Genomic DNA, 18,552 nt, shown 5'->3' on the forward strand with positions numbered 1-18,552 from the left:
GGTGCTATGCGCATGCGTTGGTCCAGCTCCGCCTGGGGAGGGGTGAGGAGTGCACATGCGCAGTCAGCCCTCTCCGGAAAGCGCGGGAAAGGAGCTCCGTCTTTTCCTGGAAGTGCTCTGTGGGTGCGGGGAAGGGCGCTATCCGGCCAAGTCAAGTTCCTGCTTTTGGACTCTTTCACTGCCGGGCGGTCCTCATGGCCTTTGCACCCAGAGGTCCTGAGGCCTCGTTCTTCCAGGTTTTGGACCAGCACAGGGCTTCCCTGCTGGCCGCCCTGAGGAAAGGCGGCGCGGAGCCCGCTGGCGGGGGGACGCGCCTGGCCACTAGGTATGAGGGCGCCTTCTGGGGCGCAGACGCCGGGACTTGGCGCAAAGCTTCCTCGGCGCAGCCGGGCTTGAGGTGTTCTGTGGGGAAATGCTGGGCCCCCTTCCCGTCTCCCACTGTGGCGGCCACAGGGTGAAGCCTGTTGGGCCCGCCAACCCTGAACCCCGAGAAAGGCCCTTGTTTAGCGACCCCCTTTCTCTGCTGTTAACTTATTTGGAACTCAGAAAGCCTGGTGACAGACCCCCCTCCCCCCATGTCTTCTAGAATGTTCCCCCTCTAGAATGGTCCAGGAGCATCTCCACAGCTGGGTTCACGAGTTTCTTGAAATCCTAACAGTTTGGAGGAGTTTAGGGCACAGTTTGGCCTTGTGTTTGTTTAAAAAAAAAAAAAGTGTAAAAATTTAACTTTAGAAGTTTTCAGGCTTTTTTTTTTTTTTTGGAAGAGGGGAAAATCAGTGTTGTGAGTTCTCAATAAGTGTGTTTTATCAAAATGAACAAGGAAGTCAACACATTTTAAATGGTTTCTAGTGAGACAATGGGGTTTTTGACTTCGAAGTGAAGAGAATGTACACTTCTTTAAATCGATTAGGGCAGTTAGAGGTTAGCTCAGAGTGCGGTGCTGACAACATCAGTTACGGGATCTCCAGCTGCCCAGCTTAGAGTTAACTACCGAAATTATGTTTACATTATTCATCACTTTTACTTGAAATGCTTTGTTGTTCTGCTTCCTTGATCTGCTTTTCCCATTCATCAGCAAACTTTTTCACTTAAACAAATTACTGCCTTTTACTTTTAAGCCCAAACCAACTATCAAAAAGCCGGAAAAACCCACAAAAATTTTTTTACAATAGGATTTAGTTTAAGGGAGAATTGAGAGTAAAGGAAAGAAAGGGATGGAAGTCCCTTTTTACATTTCAGATGTAAATCTGGTTGTTTTAAAGTTGGTCATAATGTTATCGTGACTTTTTTTTTTCCAGGCTGGAAAAATGAGATACTTGAATCAGGTTTTGCATCCTGTTATTAGAAAATATGGAATGTTTTAAAATTTATTTTCTGATACATGCATTTTCCATGAAAACGCTGATGTTTCTGTGGAAATTAGAACACTACATTTTGTGCATTTTCTAGATTTAATATGAGTTCCCTTCCTAGGCAATATTCTTACGGTGTTTATAACAGAATAACATTTTTTGAAGCTGATGGCTTGTGAAATTAAAAGTCAGCTGACAGAAAACTGGGCTAAGTCTTAATAATTTTCTGTGGTGTAGTAGTTGCCAAGTCCCTTTATGGTAGTGATTAAACTTTTTTCTTTTTGTGTCACTAAAATTCAAAAGGGCTGATTTATGGCATGAGATCAATTAAGGTAACGTGCTACAGCACGAAGTTTTTCTTTTGAAATATTTTCGCTTTGCATTTTGGGGAAATTAAAGCAAGTATTACATCAATTTTAATTAAAAGATTTATCAGTAGTATTTCAAGTCAATGATTTTGTATTTAAAGTAGGTTGATACGAAGAGTAGATAAAAATATATTTATAAATTGCCTAGTCATTAATTTAAAAGGGAGATATTACTTCAATTGGTAATTGAGAAGTAAAATTACAAGCAAATGAAATTTCTCTGTAATTCACCACTGTAAATACAGTTGTGGTTTTAATGCATTACTGTTCTAAAAATTTAGTGGGAGAGAATATTATTGACATGTATCACCTAGTCTTAAAAAACAACCAATGAAACTAAAAATTACTTTAATATTGACCTGGGGAAATGTTACATACTGTAAAGGTCTAATTTAGAATTAAGACTGAATCATGGTGTATTTATTGTTTCAGTTCTGAGGTTCTTGCAGCTATAGAAAATGTTATCCAAGACATAATCACAAGCTTGGCAAGAAATGAAGCACCTGCATTCACAATAGACAACAGATCAAGCTGGGAAAATATAAAGTGGGCATTTTGCATTTTTTACTTTTAAATGCAGTGTCTATGTCATTATTTGAGTTTGAGTTCGAGTTCTAGTTGGATTTAATTCTTTTTATTGCCTTTACCTTGCCAAAAAGATCTAAGGAAGTTTACAAAATACATACCAGACAGGCAGGTTTTATAAAGTAGAAGTAGGTGTGAAAGATAAGGCAAAGGGAAGACAATGCTAGGAACAAAAAGTGGAGCACCGAAAGGGGCTAGAATTCAAAATGCATGTGATAAAGTCTCACAGTCCTGCTAAAAATAGGCTCCAGACTTGGATCTAAGCTTTCTAGCACTCAAAAGGGGGAAATAACACCAGTGGAATTCTCATCTATACTGCAAAAGCCAACCACTTGCTCAGGGGAGCTACAACCAGTCCTGATACTGAGACCAAAATAAACGTATCCTGAACATAGAGCATATTTTGATGGCTCTTGCCCCTAGCACATCTCCCCCTGCTAAGTCCTGTGTCCAAGAGGGTAAGATCAGCAAACAGCTTTATCAAAGTCCTGGAACCTAGTCACATAGTTTGTTGCTTTCAGATCGTCAACCTGTAGACACTTACCACGTAATAATGAAAAACACTACAAGAGTAGTCTTCACTAAGAGTTACAGAAACAGAATTAAAGTAATTTTAAGGCTCTTTAGGCACTAAGTATTCTTTTATGATCAATGTAATTAATGTAACTGTAAAGTTTTGAATCATATTTTGCAAGCTGGATCTTGAAGCAACTGTCACCTGGCCTATTTGCCTGGTGCCTTCTGCCACCTTTAGGACAGGCTTGGCAGTTCAATTTAACAGCCTAGTATAAATTGTTATTTCATTTACTGTAACTTTGGGGGTAAATTAAACAAAACATTTCAAAACTTATTATTAAATTGAGTAAAATTATTAAGTAAACCAATGAATTAAATAAACCAATCAAGAAAATGAGCAAAATGCTAATAAAATTGTGAAATATTTGGTAATAGTTCACATACCCTAAATATCTTCCTGGGAAAGAAATACATACACACACACACACATCATAATTAAAGGTATTTAATTCATGTATTTTACACACTTGCTTTTAGTGCTCTGTATGTTGCAAAGCTAATTACCTAATTACCACCTGGAATTATCTAAGCTTATAAACGAGATTATTATAATATAATATATCAGTGCTTACATTGAGAAGAAACGGGGATTTAAATGATGTTCGGAAGAGGACATTGAGTGTATATTGTTTGGTGTTCAAAAGTTAATTCTTTTTTATTCTATTCCCTTGCTTTAAACAAAATGACAGGTTTGAAGATTCTGTGGGTCTTCACATGGTATCTCATTGTACCACAAGAAAAATCAAAAGTGATTCACCAAAATCAGTTAAAACTTTTGGTAAATTAATCTTTCTTAGCTTTCTGTAGTAAAATAAATAATTTTGGTTACCTTCTGGGTTATAGTTTTTCCTAGCTAAATAATTTTACTTGTTCTTTAATAGGCCACCCTGTACTTGAAATAAATTTATAGAATTTTGCATTGTTAATAACCATGGAAGTATTATTTCAAAAGAAATTTTCAAGATGCATGATTCAGTGGAAAAGTATTCTCTCAATTTTGCTGTACATAGAGCAATTAATTTTATCTGATTCGTCAGGCAATTATTATTCTGTACTTAACACTTCTATTTTGGGAAGATAAATTTTGTAATATTGTGTAAAGTAACTGAGGACAGTTAAAATCCTTGATAGCAGTATGTTTTGAATTTGTAAGAAAAATGATGAGTAACTTGTTTATTGCATCTTATTTTCCAGCGCTAATTCTTAAAATATTGTCCATGATTTATAAATTAGTACAGAGCAACACTTACGCAACCAAACGGTAAGTACATTGTGCTAATAAATTACTCTTTAAAATGCAATGTGAGATTTAGTGGCATTAACTTTCATTATATGTTTTGAAAAGTTACATAAAACTAGGCTATGGGTCGTAAACTACTTCGCTAATATGTTGCCTTCATCCAGTTAAATCTTTCTTCAATTAATACTCCAATACTTATATTCAAAGAGAATATGTTTAATTAAAATATATATTTTTAAATTTTTCATAGAGACATATATTACACCGACAGCCAACTCTTTGGTAACCAGACTGTTGTGGACAATATTATCAATGATATTTCCTGTATGTTAAAAGTGCCAAGGAGAAGTCTGCATATAGTAAGTAGCATTTAATACAAAACATTTTAAGACAAAACATACAAAAGTTGTAATAGAAGAATAAATGTAATCTGTGCCTTCTTTCCATATTTTTGATACTACGTTTTTCTCACTATGAATTTGAATAATCTATTCTCATTGTATTCCCTTGGATAAATGAACCAAGACAGATGAATTATCAAATATTTTTCATTTCTAAATGCTCTTACACATTTTCTCCTTTATTTCTTAAATTCCACTCTGGGCCAAAATACATATGATTAAGAGGTGAACATGAGAAGGGACTTAGAGGCATAAAGTAAACTCAAGAGAGAGGTTTCAGATATGTCTATTATTTTTTCAGTTATCTACATCAAAAGGTTTAATTGCTGGCGATTTAAGGTATATCGAGGAAGACGGCACCAAGGTGAATTGTGCATGTGCAACAGTAAGCATCATTAATGTTTTCACGTGTTTTAACTCCATTTCAGATCGTTTGTTTTTGAAATGCATTTTATTTACTGCCTTGTTACGTAGTTTGGAGCTTAAGATTTTAGAATAAAATCGATGAATATGTATATGCTGTACTGGGTTGTACATTACATAGTTTCAAAACATGCCACTTGCCAAATGTCATATTGAAAGAAACAAACGTACACATTCCTTTTTAAAATGCACTGTTGTTTTCAGGTAGAGTGTGACCTGACCATTTTAGCATGGTTATTTATGTAATCTTCGTGAAATTCTCTGGTTCTGAAATTAATGTGTGTTACTAAACTATTTGTTAGGCTTGGTACGTAGAAAGCCCCCAGTACTGAACTAGCACAGAAGTTTGGAAAGGGCCAGCTCACCATTTTGGAAAGAGGAGAATGACACCTAGGAGATCCTGCATAAGGAAGTCTTTCCTTCATCTGTTTCTGCTTTTTAAGCGACATATCTATAAAATTTCCAAGAAATTCTCACCTTCTGGGAAGTAGTTTAGGTCATATGTCAGTTTTCTTACTGAACAGTAAATCTGTGTCCTACTGTGTTTTTACTGAGGCATAGACCTCTGATAACAGGTGTATTTTTTTAATGAAAATATAGGATTTTTGTGATAAATTTTTAAATGTCGTTAAACTTGCTATTTATTTAAAATAAAAACTGTCTTGTTTTGTTAACTTAGGCTGTTGCTGTGCCATCTAATATTCAAGGAATTCAGAGTATCCTTTGGGAAAACTATTTAAACGTCTAGAATGTTCATTCATCCATGACTTTGATAAATCAAGCCTTCATAATGTGTAACCAACAAGCCAAACCCTGTAGTGGTCAAGATGAGCACACCATGGTCCCTTTTTAAAGATCCTTTTAGGAGCTCACCATCTAGTAGGAGAGACAGATATCTAAATACTGTGTGTGAATAGATATCTGTTTATCTTCAAATATAACCGTTATTTAGTTAGTGGTTAAATTGAAATACGCATGCCTTAAATTTATCAGCCTTAACTTCACAGATTTAATTACAGATGCAAAATTTCTATTAATTGTAGAAAAAGATGCGACATTTCAGCGGCTCCTAGATGACAGTTTTTGCACCAAAATGTCTCCGTGCATCATGGTTACGGTATATTATCTACCTTTACCACAATTCCAAAACTAACACACTACATTGGTGATTGGTAAGAGGGGTTTATAACATCATCCATAAGCTTGGACAGCATTCTGTTATCAATATGATGCATCCTTTGGGATTATAGAACAAGAATTTCCAAGGTGTTTATTTAACCATCCTCAAATCTGACTGAAATCAAATAACGCCCCCCAGGAGGCATCCTGATATAGTGTAAATATCACGTGCTTACAAAAGTGGATTGGTGAGAAAGGAAGTGACGGATTAGTGCGGCAGCCTCGTCAGTTAGACGAAGAACATCATAACGGGATTTGGGGAGCCTGTCCAGAGGCTCTCAGGTGGTTGCCTGGGTGGAAGGATGCCAGGGGAATGATTAAGGAGAAAGGGCTTAAGCAAAGGGCATTTCCAAGGCAAATCCAAAAGGACGTGGTGACCACGGGATGTGGGGAAGGAGTCAAAATGACTCTGGTGTGTGGAACTTCACCATGATGTCACCGTCGATACTACAGGACAACTGGCGGGAAGGCTCAGCTCTTCGCGGCAGAAAGATGTTGCATGTAGTTTTAGAAATATGAATTTGAGATGATAGCAGGAAATCCTAGTGGCCTCTGCCCAGTTTGAAGTGAGGGGAGAACGGTTGAGATGGAAAATGCAGGCTGAGAGCTCATAAGTAATAAAGGCGCTACCTGAACCCCTGAAGTGATCTCTCAGCGGGGGTGTCCTGTGGCTCACGCTTTGGTCCAGTCCTCCTCCGCTTTCACACCTCCCTGGTGAGAGTGCATGCTTGCTGGGCTGATAGGAAGCCAAGCCACTACCGACAGAGAGAGCTGCCCGGGCCCCGGCCTCTGTTCAGCTGTTGGCATTTGAATCACGGCTGGTACTGACTGGCGCATCGGAGACGCAAGTAAAGCTCGGCTCTCTGTCACATTTCTTTTTCTACCTTGTCTTTCCTCTTGTAGGCTGCCTCCTAGTCCTTGCCTACCTACGTGTTGGTGCTATCATGGTGTCCACTGATAATTGCTGTCATTGCTATGGTGAAACACCCACAAGCAGCTGACCTGTAGTAGCTGTCTCTACAGAGGGGAGCTGAGAACCGAGGGCCAGGCTAGGAAGGAGCCTTTGGTACTCCTCTGTGGTGTCCTCTACCACATACATGTGTAGTCGTTCCCAAAGGAAAAAATTAAAATATACTAGCATTCACTAAGTGCTCATGGTGTGCCAGGAGCTCTGCCGGGCACTGGATACAGTAAGGGTTCCCATTTTAGTGCTGTTTTTCACATATCAACGTGTAAAGTCTCTCCAACCTTGTGAGGTAGGTATTATTATCATCCCCATTTTAACAATAGGACAATGGGACCCAGGAAGGTATTTTACCACAATCTTAAGGCTGGTCAAAACTAGGACTGGGTTTTAGGCAGTTCAGCTCCACGTCACTCTAGTCCCATAACTGTGTGGCAGGCATATTTATCCCAATTTTATAAATAAAACCACGGCCTAAAGACACCAAGAAACCAACCCAACTTTACCCGCTAATGATTGGCGGAGAGGGAGTTCAAACTCAGAGCGCTCGCGTGGAAAGCCCATTCTTCTCTCTGCCTGCTTCCTTCTCTGCTCCATGTTTCATTTGGTTTTCTGCTTTCTTCTCCTAAACTGTTGTAAAGCTCTTTCAATTACTTTTCCACATAATTATTGTTTTAATGACTTCATAATACTCTTCCGCTGCTTAGGTTTATTAAATTCTGAATGTAAGCCAGGTACTCTTTTAAATGCTTTATAATTGTTAAATAATTGAATTCCTAGAGTAATTTTATAAGGTGTTAAGAAGCCCCAACTTCAGAGAGTCTTCGTGACTCTTTCAGGTTCATGCTGCTGAGAAGTGGCAGAGCCAGATGCCAGCGCAGGCTGTCTGGCCCCAGAGCTGGTGCATATCACCACCGTGCTCTGCTGCCTCTCCATGTCCCTGTTGTGAGATAGTCTGGCTATTTATCATAGTTTCTGTCCTGTTAAATAACCCTGCAGTGGACATCTTTATGTATGTCAGATTTTTCTTACCTCTGTTTCTGCTGAAATATTTCCTTAGGATTATTTTCTAGGACTGGGATAATTGTCAAAGGTATGAAGTTATGTGGGCTTTTTCACCCTGTTGTCTATAGTGTACATTTTTTCACAGTCAAAACCAGTCTTCCATCACCTGAAATTTAAGGTGAGGGGATCTAACTTTTAAGTTATTAACAAAATAGGAATATAGTTTTATCAGTTTCATTCTACTAAATGATTTCAATACTTGCTTTTAGGGAAAGGGAGTACCTGATCTGAACACAAGACTTTTAGTCAAGAAGCTGTGGGATACATTTCACATTCCTATTTTCACTCTTGTAGATGCTGATCCACATGGTAATTGATTGTTGGACTATTTGAAACAATAGTCATGATAAATCATACTTGTAGTTGTCTTTTTCTGCTCATAGAACACTTTCATAAAATATTCTGGGACTTCCCTGACCATCCAGTGGTTAAGGCTCTGCACTTGCACTTCAGTGGGCACAGGTTCAATCCCTGATTGGGGAGCTAAGATCCCACATGCCGTGCAGCGTGGCTGAAAAAAAAAATTAAAAGAATATGATTATTAGATTAAAATGAATGACTGTAATCATTTGGGGCAACTTATCGCTGTTTTTACTGTATTAAACTGAACCATAAATTTTCCATTGGTAATGTCCACAAAAATAAAAATTGCAGATGTTAGGTATAATTATCTAGCCTATAATATGCAAGAAGACTAATTTTAAAGTTAACTTTCTTTTAACAGGCATAGAAATAATGTGTATCTATAAGTATGGATCTATGGTAAGTATAGAAAAATATTTTTCCTTTTTCACTATTGAGATATTTTATATTCACTGAAGTGATTTCTGCATTTACTAATCAGCCCCTAGTAAGCTAAGGGGCCCCAAAATGTACCAGGGAAGCTACTGTCCTAAGTCTAGGGCCAGTCTATTTCAGACCTGTGATTCCAGCTTCCAACATGACCAGTGTGACTGCAGATGACAGAGTGGGATTACCTGTGGGCAAGAGGCATTAATTATCCTCCACTTTCTTGGCCTGCTGAAGTAACTGTGGGCCCTCAGCATAGCAACACTGATCACCAGTTATACCCTGAAAATTATATAGAGCCTTGAATTCTGACTTTTCCAATTCCAACCATAAGGAGAAATGAGAAGATCACCAAACTTCACCACTGGAGACTGCAACTACCACACATCAGTGGTTGTCAAAAATGTGGTCCTGGACATCAGCGTCACCTGGGAACTTGTTAGAAATGCAAATCTCAATCCCCGTCCAGACCTCCTGAGTCTGGATTTCCAAGGGTGGGCACTCCAAGTGATTCTGACACATGGAAGTTGGGAACCATTGGTGTACACCTTGAGTGTCCTGATGTACGTGTTTATAGCAGATGAAAAGGATGGTGGAGCAAGGTGTTAAGGTATGGAATCAACGAACCACAGTAAATGCAGGTCAGAGGGGTCATCTGTAGTTTTACTTTATAGAAAACCAATACAGAAATACTACAGAGCAGTTTTAAAACCTCCACTGAAAGTCAAGTTTAGCTAAGCCCCTGGTGATTTTCTTAACTTCTGTGGTCTCTGGGGGTGTGAAGTCTTCAGTACTGGTCCTTCCTAATAAGTTAAAAAATTGGCTGCAAAAACACGTATGCTAGTTCTCTGCATACCTTAGCTAATACACTTCTGCTCTCTATTTTAGGCTATGTCTTTTGAAGCCCATAATCTCACAGTTCCAGCTATTAGATGGCTTGGTCTCCTCCCTTCTGATATCAAAAGGTTAGGCGGTTAGCAGAAGTAGGATATTTTAAATGATGATTCATTGTAATATGTAACACTCAGCCTAAAAAGTCACTACCAGGGAAAGCACTTAACGGTTTTTACTTATCGTGTTCCCAATGACTCAGGATTATATAATTATGAATTACATTTATCCATGTTTCTGTTTCAGCTGCTAAAATACTTAAATATATTTGGTTAATTGAACCTTTAGCTAGCTAGAAGACATTTTTTGTTTTACCTTTATGGTTAAAGTGTTTAGTAATTTTGTTTATACTTAGACAGTATGAAGACATTGAATCTAGTTAAATGGTAATCATTGACAACACCATTTGCCGTATGAATTAACTTTATCATAGATTTAAAATTTTAACTTCATGTAAATATCTCATTTTAAGATTAAAGTTGGGAACTCTAAATTTTGTCATTTTTATTATCTATATGTTCATTATAGAAAAAATATCATTAAGTAACAAGATAAAAGTCACCTACAGATGAACAGCTTTACCCCTGTTGATTATTTGCCGTGCCTTGCCATAACTTCTTCCAAAAGAATGGAGTCATACTCTATTTTGTAGTCTGCTTTTCTCACATAACACAATGTGATCGCTTTTCCTTATCAATAAATACATTCCTAAGACCTCATTTGAATGTCTTCTGCTGAGTTCCAACTCTGAGTGTGTTTATTCAGTCAGCCCCTTCCAGCTGAAAGTTTGGGTGGTTTCCACGTCTCTGTTCCAGTGGATAGTGCTTTGATGGACCATCTTGTAACTAAATCTTTGCCCCGTATCCTTAATTAGTCCCATAGGCCGAATTCCCAGAATTGCTGGGTCAAAGGGTATGCACATTTTTAAGGCTTTGACTGCCCTCCGGATAGGTTAATTATTTTGTTCTCCCTGGAGAGTAAGAGCCCATCTGTCCTTCAGCATGAGATGTTATCACTTTATTCATCTCTGCTATTGTGATATTTTAAAATATTTTATCGTTTTAATTAGCCAGTGAGAATGAAATTAAACATTTATTGGATTTCTTTAAGCGGTGAGCAAACCGTGGTAACAGGTGCTTATTTTATAAATATGGAATAGGAACAGGTTTTGGGTAATCACTGCTTCTAACAAAATGAGGGCACCAGAGAAAACATTCCGTTTTTGATTTTTGAATGTTTTCGCTCTAGTGAATCAAAGTTTTGTCAATTTGGTGTGTATGTCATGGTCAGAATCCCTTGGGGGTCGTCTGTTCCTAGGAATATCATTTCTAACACAACCTTAGGACAGAGGATCTGATTACTGAGGTGGAAAACTTGAAGAAACTCTAGCTGCATCTCATAAATTCCAGCAGTGCCCTCAAAAGCCACTCTAAATAAATGTACAATCAAAGAAAAAAGTATGATAGCAACACAAACATGGCTTCAAGGGAAACCCTCGCGGCCTCCCTTTCAATCAGATTGTCATCCTATTCAGGAGCTGCCGCTGGCAAATGGTCATAATTATGGGGACATTGAAGAAGACTGTTTGAAACTGGAGCTCTCCTGAGAAATCCAGGATTTGTGACTTCAAAAAGCAGTTCACAACATAAATCCTGGACCTCTCATGTTCTATTTTTAAAACACATACCAAGATAAAATTACAATCTACTTTTTAAAAGTGTAAAACTAAATAGATGTGTGTATGTCTGTGTGCATGCATGAATGCATAAGTGAAAATTGATAGACTCACTTCTTCGGCCCAGAAAATTCTCAATGAATTACAGAGAATTAAGTATTCAGTGGAACCTAAAATCCCACAGTGGATCTTGCTGCTGGCCACACATACTGGCGCTCACTGCTTCAAAACTGTGGTGCTCTGGGGGCTGCCTTGGTGTTGATACACATGATGTTAGTGTTCTCGGCATTTGTTTTATAACCAATGTCTGTCTTCCTGTCATCGTCCTGTGAGTGTGGCATGAAAGAAAACAACAACTTAAAACAGACTTCTGCTATGATCTTGAACATTTGCTGGTCTAAGACATGCCAGATCCCCCAAATTCTGTATTTAAAAGTGGATCTGTACTAATTTTCACATCTGTTATTTCTGAGTCTCTTGAAATAGTATGATAAATAAAAATGAAATATATGTGACCTTAAAGTTACAGGAGCACTTTGTTTTTACTGATTTCTTTCATCTATTTTTTTCCAGATTAAATATACCTAAAGGTACTTTAATTCCACTGACTAAACAGGACCAAATGAAACTTGACAGTGTCCTGAAGAGACCTTATATTACTTGCCAACCATTTTGGAGAAAAGAAGTATGTTTCTTTCTAAAATTCAAATGTATGTTTTATTGCCTTTTACTTTAGCAGTGGCTATTTACATAATATTTTGGAACTATCCTTCTTGAATTTTTTTTTTTTTTTGCGGTAAGTGGGCCTCTCACTGCTATGGCCTCTCCCGCTGCGGAGCACATGCTCCGGACGCGCAGGCCCAGCAGCCATGGCTCACGGGCCCAGCGGCTCCGCGGCATGTGGGATCCTCCCGGACCGGGGCGCGAACCCGTGTCCCCTGCATCGGCAGGCGGACTCCCAACCACTGCGCCACCAGGGAAGCCCCTTCTTGAATTTTTATATAACCAACAACTAAACGTGTGTGTTGTTCAGCAGTAAATGGTTGTAGAAACATTGAATCGTGAATGCTAATAGATAAGATCAGCTGGGTGGAGCTGATCTAGTTTATCCTCATCATAGTTATATACCCATTGTCTATGGCTGTATCATAATTCATGGGGGAAAAAAGGAGAGAAGGAAATTATAAAGATCCCAGACCATTCCTAATTATTGAAGGAATCCATACTAATATTTTTAGCTGTAGCAGCTCCAGAATATTCCGGCTGACCTAAAGGTTATTGCCGATGGCTTTGGAGGATAAAACAAATCTAGATTTACCAGTTTGAGTTGACAGAACTGTAGCAAAGGACTCTGGTATGATTATATTTTACTTTTATTGACAGATGGAAATAATGGCAGACTCTAAAATGAAGGCAGAAATTCAAGCTTTGACCTTCCTATCATCAGATTATCTTTCCAGAGTGTACTTACCCAACAAATTAAAATTTGGAGGATGGATATAAAAATATATCAGAATATATCTTGTGATTGCAAGAGGCTTTTCATTAGTTTTGTTTTCAGCAGTGGATGCTGTTGTGGAAAGAACATATGGTCTTAATAAAATAATTTCCGTCAATTGTATTTTTTGTCAAAAAAATGCTGCACTCTAATTTTCTTCAGAAGGCTTTATTTTATCCTTCTCTGTAGAGACTAATTTCTATCCTATGTTCTAAAGTAAATCATAAAAGAATGTATGTTATTTTGACTTTTAAATTTTGTTTGAAAAAAATGTTTACACATGTCATCAAAGTCTGCAGAAATATTCTATTTACTTTCTACAATACAAGTAATGTTAAGGCATGGAGTATCTTATTAGTAACAAAAATAATAATAACCTAACTTTGAGAGGTTGCAAATGAATGATAGTGTCCAGCAGTTTCTTCTTAGTTATATTTTCCTTTGTCTTCATAGTATAAGGGTCATACCTCATTCATTTACTGTGAAATTAGTAATGTTTATTATGAATAAATATTTGGATTGATGTAGTCTTCAGTGCTTTGTTTTGATTTTGAGCATACTTTTTTTTAATAATATACTTATTTGAAAAATTTCCTCAGGGTTGTATCAGTTCTCACCCAAATTCAAGTCACCTGAATTCTTCTCTAGTCTAGGTTTAGAGAACAAAGAACTTGTTTTAAGATTAACAGAAACCTCAAGTTTTAATAAGGCCTTTCTATAACAGTAAAGATGTGATCTTTTCCTCTCATAAACTTATCTTAATTTTTCCAGAGATGAGTTTTATGATTTTATTCTGTACTTTCAATAAAGTTTTAACTGCACTGGAAAGTTTATTGTAATTGTAAGCAAGATTATGTATTTATAAGAGAAGTAAAGAAATGTTGGGTTAGTTTTTTATTGAGATAAATAATAATAATAGATATTTCTGAGAACTTGTATATGCCAATCACTGCTTACACGTTATCTTATTTAATTCTCCCGAGAAGAGCCTTGTCAGGTCAGTAGTTACACTTAGAGTTTACAGGTGAGAACACTGAGGATGTTGCGTGTCCAAAGCCACACAGCCAGATGTAGGGGAATGGGGACAGTAACACTATCTACCTCAAGAGCAGGGCCGGGTGCAGGATATTTGGGGCCCAGTGCAAAAGGTAAGCGTAGGGTCCCTTGTTCAAGAGTTACTAAGAATTTCAAGATGACAGCAGCTGAGAATTAAACCGAGCATGGGGCCCGTCTCAGCCTGGTGCCCAGTGTGACTGCACAGGTAGCACAGCCATGAAGCCAGCCCTGATCAAGAGGTAAATAAGGTCAAATATAATAATGAAAGAAAATACTTGTATCGCACTTATTGTGTGCCAGGTATTTTTCTAGGTGCTTTATGAACATTAATTTCATTTTCACAGAAACCCTATGAGCTAGGTACCTTTCTTATCATCCCCATTTTACAGATGAAGAAACAAACATGCAGAGAGGTTAAGTAACTTTCCCAAGGTCACATAACTATCAAGCAGTGGAGGTGGGTCCTAATCCCAGAGACTCTGACTCCAGAGTTCATGCTGTAGTCGCGATACTGGTACATGGAAAGTGCTTCACGTTTGGCCGGGCAGGCACACCACTCAGGAAGGGTCTCCAATTTCTGTTGTTGGCGAGGTGTCAAATCAAGGCTCCCTGATATCAAGCGTGTGATGTCACGCTTGTTATGTTACATTCTCTAGTCACAGCAGAACCAGGTATTTCATGCTGAGAACATTCTGGTAACTGTTAATTTGACTTACTTGCGAGACTATTGAAAATTCTAAAAACATTTTATAAATCTCACGTTTTTCTTTGAATTTATGCCATACTCCCTCCCTTAACAGCTAATAATCATTGAATTTTGACAAGTTTTGCAAAGGAGAAAAATACTAACTTAGAAATATATGGTTAAGCCACAAAATGTCTGGGTTAGGATATACTGTCAAAATGGGAAGGAATAAAAAATTCTATAATAGTCATTAAAATTTGAAAATAAATTTGAAGAAGGCTTGCAGATACATTCAGTTTGGATAATTCATTTCAAGTTTATATTTGGAAATTTACTTAAAATAATTTTCATTTATTTGGGAAATGAAAATGGGAGGAGAGCAAAATGCACTGAGTTTGGCTTTGCTCCCTGTCTTTATCAGATGCAGCTGAAAAGTTAATGTTAGTAGCTATTTGGGACCCAGCTAGAATTCTCATTCTTAAGATTTGTTTCTAAAGAGTATTACTGTAAAATAGGCAGCTGTTTAAAATGGCAACTGACAACAGACATCCCCTCTACCATGTGTATTTATTATTTATTTGTTTATTTTTTATAGGTCACTTATTAGATTCAACACATAAAATAATCAACTATAAAAGTTTCTAAATTCTTAATCTTATTTTCTGAATTTATCATGGACAGCTAACAATTTGAGGACTACACTGACTCCATTAGCTACACTTGGAGCAGCTCTATGCTATGTCACTTTTTTTTTTGGCGGTACGTGGGCCTCTCACTGCTGTGGCCTCTCCCATTGCGGAGCACAGGCTCAGGAAGCGCAGGCTCAGCGGCCATGGCTCACGGAGCATGTGGGATCCTCCCGGACCAGGGCACGAACCCGTGCCCCCTGCATCGGCAGGCGGACTCTCAACCACTGCGCCACCAGGGAAGCCCTATGTCGCATTTTGAGCCATTTCTTGAAGGAGCTTTCTAAGAAGTCTCTCATAATGAGTTTTAACCTATATAGATCTCTCCCTTCCTCTGAATCTCTCTTTCGGCTACGTTGGGTCTTCATTGCTGCACGCGGGCTTTCTCTAGTTGCAACAATCGGGGGCTACTCTTTGTTTCGGTGCTTGGGCTTCTCACTGCGGTGGCTTCTCTTGTTGAGGAGCATGGGCTCTAGGCGCGTGGGCTCAGTAGTTGTGGCTCGCGGGCTTAGTTGCTTTGTGGCACGTGGGATCTTCCTGGACCAGGGCTCGAACCTGTGTCCCCTGCATTGGCAGGCGGATTCTTAACCACTGTGCCACCAGGGAAGTCCCTGAATCTCTTTAGCATCTGCTAGTGTTAGAGGGTCTCCTGCAGAGGCGGGGGGTGGCTGTGTGTCACCGTGAGGACAAGGACACTGGCAGCAGAAGTTCTGGGAAGTACTCCTCGGCGTGAGCCCTCCCAGAGTCCGCCATTAGCCCCACCAAAGAGCCCGGGTAGGCTCCAATCTCTACCATCTGTATTTATTTTTAATATTTCCATAATTTTAATCAAGAAAGAACATTTGGATTGGAGTCTGTTTATAATTATAGTGAATAAAAACTGGTGCAACGAAAAGATGTTCAGAGAATCTTGGTTTTTTCCTTAAGGGTTCATAATCACCCTCATAAAATAAAAGCTCTCGTAATATCTCCAGGTTTCTGGGAAATTTAACCGTCATCATTGATGATGCTGATTGATTTCAGAAGTCATGATTTCATGAAAAAAGAAACCCATATCGCACTTTCTACAAAATAGGCAAAAAACACTCCAGGATTTCTATCTATAACTTCCCTTAATGAATGTCTCAGTTGAACTGTTTGATGTAGATACCTGTTCAGTGGTGCTGAAAAGAATAGATGCTGTCAAAGCTAAGCCACAAGTACATGTATACTAAACAGTATTTTCAACAGGATGTTTTTGTAGTGAACTACTGAGAAACATTACATTTGTTTGGACTTCTGTTCACCATTTAAAGGTTATGTATCCCAAGAAAATCTTGTAAAAACAAGCCAAGGTCTCCCTCTGCTGGCAGAAGCTCTATGTTCTCTCAAATCCTTCCACTGTTTTGGATGGACATTTATTTAAAATATATTCGTCCTAAGAGGGAGGGGATAGGGGGATAATGTATGCATATGGCTGATTCACTTTGTTGTACAACAGAAACTAACACAGTATTGTGAAGCAATTATACTCCAATAAAGATCTTAAAATATATGTATTCAAGTCCTTGTTTTCAGGAATGGGGTGGAAGAGTCTGGGACACAACAAGAGGTTGGGAAAACCATGAGGATTTCTGTGTGTGACTGAACACTTGTAGACAGGAGCCCATTTTGTATTGTCATCTTTGGATGCCCCCAATTCCTTGTAAAGCTACACTTAATGTGTGCTTCGTTGCAACCAAGCTATTTACAAAACCTTAAGACAACGTATTAGGACTTTTTAATTAAAATAACAGAATTAAAGATCACTTCAAATGAAAAGGAACTGATACTAAAATTACAAACATTCAGTTTCTATTTACCTAGAAATGGAATATAAACTGTGTAGTCATTCATAAATACTCCCTTGTGTAAAAAACTGCAGAAGGGTATACTAATGTGAATAATAGCCATGACCAAAATTTAATTTTACTTTTTATTTTTAAAAATTTTCACCTAGACTTTTGGCTTAATAATCATACCCATGGATACAGATTGTTTTGATCCTCCTTTTTGTTTCTGAGGGAAAAAGTGAGGTGAAGCCACAGACTGCCATCTCTAAAGTCACATTTTGAGGGGCAGACTGCTTGCATCCCAATTGCACTTCTACTCACTGCCTCTGTAGCTGGGAGAAGTTACAACCTGGCCTTCATTTCATCAACTGTAAAATGGGGATAATAGTGATAATACCTAACCTATAGTGTCATTGTGAGAACAAGTGTGGGTTTGAAATAACACTCTTTAGAAAGAGTCAGGGAGTGTTACTGTTATATTTGGGTACACATGCTGCTACCATTGTTCCACTGATGGTATATGCAAAACCAGCTTGTCGATTACATACCCCTAAACAACAGAAAGATTTTTTTTTAAGCATGCTGAATAACCAGTATTGTACATAACAGAGGCTTCTGGAAGATTCCTTGGGCATGGAAAATATAATTCGACAAATATTAAACACCAAAATATGTAAGACTGTGCTTGGTGCTATATACATGGGCTTAAGACACAAAGTTTAAAATCTAGGAAGCTAGACAAGGCAAATACACCCACAATCTTATGAGACAGAATATGATAAGCACTGAGAGAGCTTTGAGAGGGCTTTGAGAGTTGAGAGATGCTATGAGATGATCCATTTGGTAAAGAAATTACAGGAGATGGAGTATCCAGTGCTTAAAGGAGCTATTACTATTATCATCATTATTTAGACGAGAGGTTCTGAACGTTGCCTGCATTTTAGAATCACTCGGAGAGCTTTTAAAAAATATTAATTCCCTCGTTCCACCCCAGAACAACTAAATCAGAATCTCTGAGGGTGAGGCATCAGTTTTTTTTTAAAGTTTCCCCACGTGATTCTAAACACCTCATCTAGATCCTCGGTGCTCAACTGCGGTCCGTGGCCTGGCAACCTCAGCAGGGAGTTTGCTAGAAATGTAGGTTCTCAGGCCCACACTGGACCTTCTGAAACTGCATTTTATAACAAGGTCCCGCGGATCCTCAGCCTCCCTGAAGATGTCAAGGCTTTTGGTACGCAGCCCACGGTGAGTAGTAAAGGAGAAGGGTCAGTGTATGTACCACAACCTCAGGAGATCCCTTCCTCTGTT

The 18,552-nt window shown here is 38.4% G+C and overlaps 1 protein-coding gene across 3 annotated transcripts; it reads left to right on the top strand.

The window, feature by feature from the left end:
* Positions 1–194: 194 nt before the first annotated feature.
* On the top strand, positions 195–13,011 carry SPO11 (SPO11 initiator of meiotic double strand breaks; the record flags this gene model as incomplete). Of its 3 annotated transcripts, XM_082669621.1 has the most annotated exons (13): positions 195–325; positions 2,153–2,266; positions 3,571–3,659; positions 4,076–4,142; positions 4,372–4,480; positions 4,824–4,907; positions 5,625–5,661; positions 5,953–6,062; positions 8,363–8,462; positions 8,878–8,915; positions 9,831–9,907; positions 12,082–12,193; positions 12,892–13,011. In XM_082669621.1, the coding sequence occupies 13 exons, from the start codon at positions 195–197 to the stop codon at positions 13,009–13,011; spliced, it is 1,188 nt and encodes a 395-aa protein (XP_082525747.1). The 3 variants fall into 3 exon arrangements, with proteins under 3 accessions (XP_082525747.1, XP_082525748.1, XP_082525749.1); XM_082669622.1 differs by lacking the exon at positions 2,153–2,266; XM_082669623.1 differs by lacking the exon at positions 2,153–2,266 and having other exon boundaries at positions 5,965–6,062.
* Between the last annotated feature and the right edge of the window lie 5,541 nt (positions 13,012–18,552).

This window comes from Grampus griseus, assembly GCF_964374135.1.
Source record: "Grampus griseus genome assembly, chromosome: 14".
Lineage (NCBI taxonomy): Eukaryota > Metazoa > Chordata > Mammalia > Artiodactyla > Delphinidae > Grampus > Grampus griseus.